The 7,701-nt window shown below is 36.1% G+C and overlaps 1 protein-coding gene across 2 annotated transcripts; it reads left to right on the top strand.

Annotated features, from left to right (window-relative positions):
• Positions 1 to 489: 489 nt before the first annotated feature.
• On the top strand, positions 490 to 7,171 carry LOC107842632 (protein LOW PSII ACCUMULATION 1, chloroplastic). 2 transcript variants are annotated; one of them, XM_016686578.2, is made up of 5 exons: positions 500 to 860; positions 2,336 to 2,392; positions 5,913 to 6,485; positions 6,625 to 6,675; positions 6,917 to 7,171. In XM_016686578.2, the coding sequence occupies exons 1-5, from the start codon at positions 652 to 654 to the stop codon at positions 7,056 to 7,058; spliced, it is 1,032 nt and encodes a 343-aa protein (XP_016542064.2). In that variant the 5' UTR covers positions 500 to 651; the 3' UTR covers positions 7,059 to 7,171. The 2 variants fall into 2 exon arrangements, with proteins under 2 accessions (XP_016542065.2, XP_016542064.2); XM_016686579.2 differs by lacking the exon at positions 2,336 to 2,392 and having other exon boundaries at positions 490 to 860.
• The last annotated feature ends 530 nt before the right edge of the window (positions 7,172 to 7,701 follow it).

Below are 7,701 nucleotides of genomic sequence, written 5' to 3'. Positions count from 1 at the left end.
TAAGAAAATATTACTTGTAAGATTTTGTAAAAAATGTTAATATACTGACACTTATAATTTCAATTTATCCGCTTGTATAATTTTTAAATAAAATAAAAATATTAAAACTAGTTACTTAATTTAAGAAAATGTGTTTGATCTAGTGTTAGAATAAACATTGAATCATATTATATTTTAATTTTAATGAGGGTGATTTAAATAAGCTGTAAACTATTATTTGATTTTATAAAAATAAAAAAGATTAGTTTTTTTAAAAAAAAATTGAGGATAGGGGAATGGGGGAGGAGATTAGAATGTGGGGAATCGAACCCCCATCAATAAGGAGGAAGTTCAGATAACTAACCAATTAAACTATTAAAATTTTTCATAAAAAAATTAGCTTGTTTAAAGTGTTATGTCTATTATCATTTTCTATTATATTTATTTTAAAATATTAAATTAACCTTTTTTTATAAATTAAGTAAATAGATAAATATATTTAAAACTCTAATATTGGGCCGGTAAAACGGGCCTTCATTAAACCATTTTGGTACGGAAGCGAAAATAGCCGTGGCTGTGTCTGAATCGTCCAAAATGAATGTTCCCCATGTCACGGCCATGTTTATACCTTCACTAATCACTGTATTTCTGCCGGAATAAGGTTGCTCAGCCATGTCTAGGGCGGCGCAATTCAGCTATATTACTCTCAACTTCCATCTTACACCTAAACTGTCCGCATTTTCCCGCCAATTTAATGTGAATGGCAGTGGCAAATTCTACTCCGGCTTCACTGATATCACCCATCTCAGACGTAAACAAAAATTGCTGTCCGTAGTTTGTAATAATTCTGCTCCTCCTCCTTCTTCTTCTTCTGATATAAGGTATCATCCATTTCAACTCGTCTTTGCAGTATAGATGCTTCTGTACGTGGCTTAATTTTACTTTTGTTACAATACGGGTGAATTGAAGGATAGCTTTGGCGTAATTGGTAAAGTTGTTGTCATGTGACCTAGGTCACGGGTTCAACCTCGTGTAGAAATGCACAATAGACCCTTCCCCGAACCCTGCATATAGCAGGAGCCATAGTGCAACGGCCTGCCCTTTTTTTCATAAAAGGGGAGAATTGTAATGTGATAAATTGCCAACGTAAGCCTAAAAGAGGAGACTTAAGTTTTAACTTCTCATACACCATGAGAAGTTAAAACTTAAGTTATTTTCATTGTTCCATATTTTATGAAGCTTTCTAATAGAATATTAATGTTAACTACAAAGGAGAGAGAACGTGCTTGTAAGGGAGGGATTACTGACAGTTGGATATAAACTTTTTATTGATAAGGAACTCCTATTTCCGATGAAGGGTGGTTGCACGAGTTTGCTTAACATAGTAAAGTGTTCTAAGCTAGCTATATGTAAAGTTATGGCAGAATCAAAAGGTTATTACAATTAGCGTGTGTTCTGAATTGGGAGGATATGTTTTGAGATACATATCAAACTCTCTATACTCCCTTTGTTCCTATAAGTGGTGTTTTTAGCTTGAGCACACCCTCCAAGAAACCAATGAGTGTTTTCACTAACTTACCCCTAATAAGTACCTTGAAAAAGATACAACTCTTTAGTAATTTCTTGGTTATGTAGAACTCTCTTTAATTAAGGAAGGGTAAAATTGGACGAACATCATTAGAGTTATCTTGATTATCTAAAACACCACTTATTAAGGAACGGGGTGAGTACATCTTTTCTCTCCACGGGCACATATATATGTATTTATGTGCTTATGGTTTGACCTGGAAGCCGTAGGCGTAGCCTAACCTATACAACCTATTCATGCTACTGTATGCTCCTTTAGTTACAAGGAATCACTAGGAAGAATATGACATAGATTAAAGACCTTATCTCCTTTCTTGAAACAAAAGTTTTAATACTAATATTCCTTATTAACTTCATCAGTTACTTGTAACCTGCTCCTCTGGATGTGTGTATCATATCACTGTTGAATGGACTAGACTAGATTGAGCTTCTTTTGTAATACTTATAGTAGACGTCTCCACTCATTGCTCATCATTTGCTAGATTGTCAAGAGGAATTTGGTACGAGTCTAGTCATTAATTAGAGGGAATGAGTATTTTGCAATTTCCAAATTCTCGGTACCTAGAATATTCCCTTCAATATGCATGAATCTTACCTCATAATAATTTGGCTTGTAGACTAAATCCATCCCCAAAAAAATCATGTGGTGATCTATTTAGACAAGAAAATACACGCAACTGAAATCTTTAACTTATATAGTCCATTAAGTTTTGAAGATAGGTATATTTTGGTCCATATTGGGTACTGATTATGAATTTATGTATTATAGGTTGAGTAGGCTGACGTGTATTATTGCTAGCCTGATGAAGCATCAAATTATACACGAGTATGACTTGTTTTATTACTTCTTCACTTCTTGGTTGAGATGGAGTTTACTGTTTTGCTTATTGTGTATTTCCAATATCATTGACTTACTTGTGGCGTCTCTTGAGACTTTATTTGGTTAAAACAAAAATAAGCTGCTAACAAACCAGCTCGTAATATATGAAACATTCATAGGAATTACTAAGACTATTTTTGGTTGGGGGAGGGTGAGAGAAAGGAGTTTAAACCATTATTTTATTAAGTACAAAACCATATATCCTCTTCGGGACCTTTAATTAAGTTACTTTGCCTATCAAAAAGGGGAGAAAATTGCATGTGTGTTGACCACATATACTTTCCTTTATTGGGGATTCTTCGCCTGTTCATAAGTTTCCCTCTTTATGTCCTACTGAATGAGTGAAAATGGAATTCCTTTGGAGAAAGTTTTTACAAATAACATGTTCACCTCTGTAGCAGAATGGGTTTGGAGTAAGTTTACTCGTTAAAGGTTATAATCAAGCCTTGATTATTGATGGATCGACATCTAAGAACTTACTGCTGCAGAAAAGCATCAATATTGCATGTTGATTTGTGAATATTTAAGATTTGATTTTGTAGGATCTTAGTTGACCCACGTTCTAAAAAATGTGTTTTTGTTGGCTATGCCCCTAGTCAAAAGGATTACAAGTGTTATGACCCAATTACCAAGAAGGTTATTGTCACAATGAATGTCACTTTTTTTGAATCACAATTGTTTTTTGAAACTCATCTTTAGAAACATAGTGAAGATTCGAGGGATGACAAAGATCTTCTTGACCTCACATGTGAGAAACAAAAAGATCCTGGTTTTATGTAGATACAGGAAATACTCCCTTTGTTTCGAAAAGAATAACCCCTTTTCTTTTTTGGCAATACTTTAATTTCAACTTTCCATATGGTATGTTTAGGACCACAAGATTAAAGGGCATTTTGGTACATTTGACACTACTTTAATTTAAGGTCACAAGATTCAAGTCTTTTTTATTTTCTTAAACTTTGTGCTAAGGCAAAGTAAGTCATTCTTTTTGAAATAGAGGGAGTAGTTCTTTTGGTAATAACAACCTACATAAGGTAAAGAGATCCTAACTTAAATAATAAAAATAAGGATACTGAGACAATATAGCATTTTCATGATACAATTAATGACAAGAGCAGGGAACAAACAAAGGAATTATATGTTTACATGAGAAGAAATCGGAACCAAAAAAAAGAGATCAAGGACTCTCATCAGAACCAAATGTCCGCCCCGCAAGATCTCACTAATACACAAGGTAATTCTCCTGAACCTAATTATGGTTTACCCCTTGTTAGTTTAAACCTTGATCTTCCAATTGCCAAACGTAAAGAGGTAAGAAAAGTCACCAACTATCCCATGTCAAATTTCATTTCATATAAAAACTTGTCCCCTTCCTATGTAGCTTTTCTTTCTCAATTATCTGGAATGGAGATACCGAGAAATGTGCAGGATGTTTTGAACCTTCCCGAGGGGAAGGAGGCAATTCTAGAGGAGATGAGTGCTATGGAGAGAAATGAAACTTGGAAATGGTGGAAGCTATCACGTGGAAAGAAAACAGTGGGTTGCAAGTGGTTGTTCAACATCAAATTTAAATTAGATGGGTCCCTAGAGAGATATAAGGCACGTTTGGTAGCAAAAGGATTCACTCAGACTTACGGGATTGACTATCTTAAGACATTTGCTCCAATTGCCAAGTTGGATTCAATAAAGGTTCTTCAGACTATTGCTGCCAACCTTGATTAGCCCCTCCAACAACTATACATGAAGAGTGCATTCTTGAAATGAAAACTCGAAGAAGAAGCCTACATGGACTCTCCTCCAGGATTTAAAGAAAGGCATGGAACTAAAGTGTGCAAGCTAAAGAAATCTCTCTACTGGCTCAAACAATCTCTAAAAGCTTGGTTTGAGAGGTTTACTCAGTTTGTGAAAAAACAAGGGTACACTCAAGGGCAAGCAGATCATACCATGTTCATTCGACATTCTCTTGATCGATTAATAACTATCCTGATAGTGTATGTTGATGATATTATACTTACAGGAAGTGACTTGTCTAAGATAAGGAATTTAAGGAAACAGTTGGCCCCGGAGTTTGAGATTAAAGATTTGGGCCAGTTGAAATATTTTCTTGGCACGGAAGTAGTGAGATTACAAGAAGGCGTTATGGTGTCACAAAGGAAGTATGTACTAGATCTTCTAAAAGAGACAGGGATGAGTGGCTGTCGTCGAGCTGAAACACCTATTGATCTGAATATAAAATTCGGAAAGTAGCGAAGGAAATTTAGTTGACCACAATCAATATCAAAGACTAGTAAGGACTTTGATCTACTTGTCACATACTCGGTTTGATATCGCTTTTGTTATAAACTTGGTCAGTCAATTGATACACTCTCCAAAGAAAAGAGAACCAAGAAGTGGTCTGTCTGTCGGTCTACAGTATCCCAAGATATCTTAAAAGTTCTCCTGGGAAAGGATTGTTTTCTTGAAAAAGTCAACATAGAGGCATTGAAAGCTTTACAGATGCAGACTGGACAGGTTCTACTACTGATAGGAGGTCTACATCGTGATATTGTACATTTATCTGGGGACATTTTGTGACCTAGAGGAGTAAAAAGTAGAATGTTGTAGCCCGCAGCAGTGCTGAAGCTTGATATCGATCTATGGCCCATGGAATTTGTGAAATGATTTGGCTCATGCTGGAAGAACTCTAAAAACCGTTTGGTTTACCAATGAAGTTGTACTGTGACAATAAGCGGTCATAAATATCGTTCACAATCTAGTTCAACATGATAGAACAAAACATGTTGAAGTGGATAGACACTTCATAAAAGAGAAGATTGAAGAAGGAAGTGTGTGCATGCCTTTCGTCCTAATAAATTAGCAAATCGCAGATATTTTCACAAAAGGCTTGTTTAAACCAAAATTTGAAATTCTTTTAAGCAAGTTAGGAATGACAGATATTTACATGGCAACATGAGGGCGAGTGTTAATTTGTGAATGTGTAAGATTTGATTTTGTAGGATCTTAATTGATCTGATAAAACCACATCTGATTTGCTATAGATAGTTTAGGTAATTAGATCAAATAAGATCATATCTTGATTTTCATATCTGCTAGAATCAAGCGATTTGATTCTGTGTGCTTGCTTTCTTGTACTATAAATTTGTATCTCTCAGATGAATAAAATGTACACTTTTGGTAAAAATCTCACATTACACCTCAATTTTGTGTATAATCATTATTTCTAGACATAATTTTGTGTGCATTAAGGTCCTTGTATCGCACATTTAGCCAACAAGTCTACTCCTTTGTTTGTGATTGCTTGTTATGAAATTACAAAATTTAACTTAACTTTTAGCATGGATGTGTTTTTTGAATATGTACCCCAGTTTCAGTACGCATCTAATTGGATAGTTTTTATCAAAATATTTTTCTACCAGTTCTCTTTAAATAGAACAACAGTTTGATCTTCATTTTATTGGTTATTTAGTTCTGTGGCCAAGATAAGAAGTGAAGTTCTTTCTCCCTTTCGGTCTGTTCGGATGTTCTTCTATCTTGCTTTTATTGCAAGCGGTGGTCTTGGAGGACTTATTGCCTCTACACGACTAATTGCTGCATTAGCCAATTCATCAGGAACTACTGAAGTTCCGGAGATCCTAAAAGGCCTCGCCATAGACCTAGGCGCAGTCTCCATATTTGCGTTTCTGTATTATAGAGAGAGTATAGCGAAAAATGCTCAGGTGGCAAGATTAGCAAGAGAGGAAAATCTCTCAAATCTTAAGCTTCGTGTGGATGAGAAAAAAATTGTTCCTATTAGTGCTTTCAGAGGAATTGCTCGTTTGGTCATCCTTGCTGGCCCTTCGGCTTTCATTTCAGAATGTTTCAAACTCAGTGCACCATTTACTGATGGCCTTCTTGAAAGAGGGGTGCTTGTGATCCCTTTTGCAACAGATGGAATTTCTCCTAATTTTGAGTTTGAAGAGAATGAAGAACTTGAGGAGAAAATTTCCAGAAGAAAAAAGCTATGGCAGCTTGCTCCTATTTATGCCACTGAGTGGACCAAGTGAGTGAGCTACCAACAACATGAAACTTTGTCTAATTCGAAACTGTTTCTTCTCACGTTTGCTGCCTGATATTAACGATGGTCACACTGACATCGAGAAGTAAAAACAAAGATTCTCATATTTGACTCATTCGTGTAGGTGGATAGATGAACAAATGAAACTAGCCAGCGTCTCTCCTGAATCTCCAGTGTAAGTATTCTACAACTTTTGTGGTATATACAATTTTTCTAAAAGAAAGGTCGGTTAATTGACTTCTTTGTGGAACATGTCAAACATAACAGCAATGTAAGAATTATCGAGTTCAGAAAAATGGACCTTTATCATGGTTTACGTGATCTTTAAACAAATCTTGAAATGCTAGACAACATTATAAAAGAGTTACTAACTTTAAGCAATTGAATGATGTTTTTGCCATTTTAATCATGTGTAGGTATTTATCTCTACGCCTGGATGGTCGTGTGCGTGGCAGTGGTGTTGGTTATCCTCCTTGGAATGCTTTCGTAGTGCAATTGCCACCAGTAAAGGGCATTTGGTCTGGTCTTCTTGATGGCATGGATGGAAGAGTGCTTTAAGAATTGAGATCAGATATTCTCTTTTCTCTTTTTAGTTTTTGAAGAACTATATTATATTATGTTGACAATATACTTCTTTTTCCTCTTCAATATATAATCGTAGCATTCACCAAGTTTTCTTTTGCCTCGTTTCCTCTGCTCCCCCCCCCCCCCCCCCCCCCGTCCAGGCCAGGGTGTTTCCGAGAGTTGAAGCAGCAGGGGATGGGAGCCAGTGCATGTTGCTCAAGTATGTACGTATCCTCCTGTAATTACATGGATCAAGTTTTAATTAGCCCATGATTGAAAAATGAGAATATGATATTACAACAACAACAACAAACCCAGTGTATTCCCACCTAGTGGGGTCTGGGGGGTAAGATGTACGCAGTCCATACCTCTACCTCTGATGAAGTAGAAAGGTTGTTTCCGATAGACCCCCGGCTCAAGACACGAGATACCACACAAATACATAGTAAAGCACAGAAGCAGATTACATAACATAAATACGGCACCCATAAGTAATATAAAATAGAGGAAAGCAAAGGAAAGCACATAGATTCGTAATAAAACATGGAACACGGAAGACGGAATCATAACAGGAATAAAACCCCCCACCAAGTAATTCCCTACACTAGCGACCCAAACTGGCCCTAATCCTCTGCCG

This window comes from Capsicum annuum, chromosome 9 (assembly GCF_002878395.1).
Source record: "Capsicum annuum cultivar UCD-10X-F1 chromosome 9, UCD10Xv1.1, whole genome shotgun sequence".
Taxonomy (NCBI): Eukaryota; Viridiplantae; Streptophyta; class Magnoliopsida; order Solanales; family Solanaceae; genus Capsicum; species Capsicum annuum.
This window is presented reverse-complemented; position numbering and strand designations above follow the sequence as displayed.

Coding starts and splice junctions, on each gene's coding strand:
- LOC107842632 (XM_016686578.2), top strand. CDS start 652: ATGTCTAGGGCGGCGCAATTCAGCTATATTACTCTCAACTTCCATCTT. Junction 861..2,335: donor TCTTCTTCTTCTGATATAAG/GTATCATCCATT, acceptor TATGTATTATAG/GTTGAGTAGGCTGACGTGTA. Junction 6,486..6,624: donor TATGCCACTGAGTGGACCAA/GTGAGTGAGCTA, acceptor TCATTCGTGTAG/GTGGATAGATGAACAAATGA.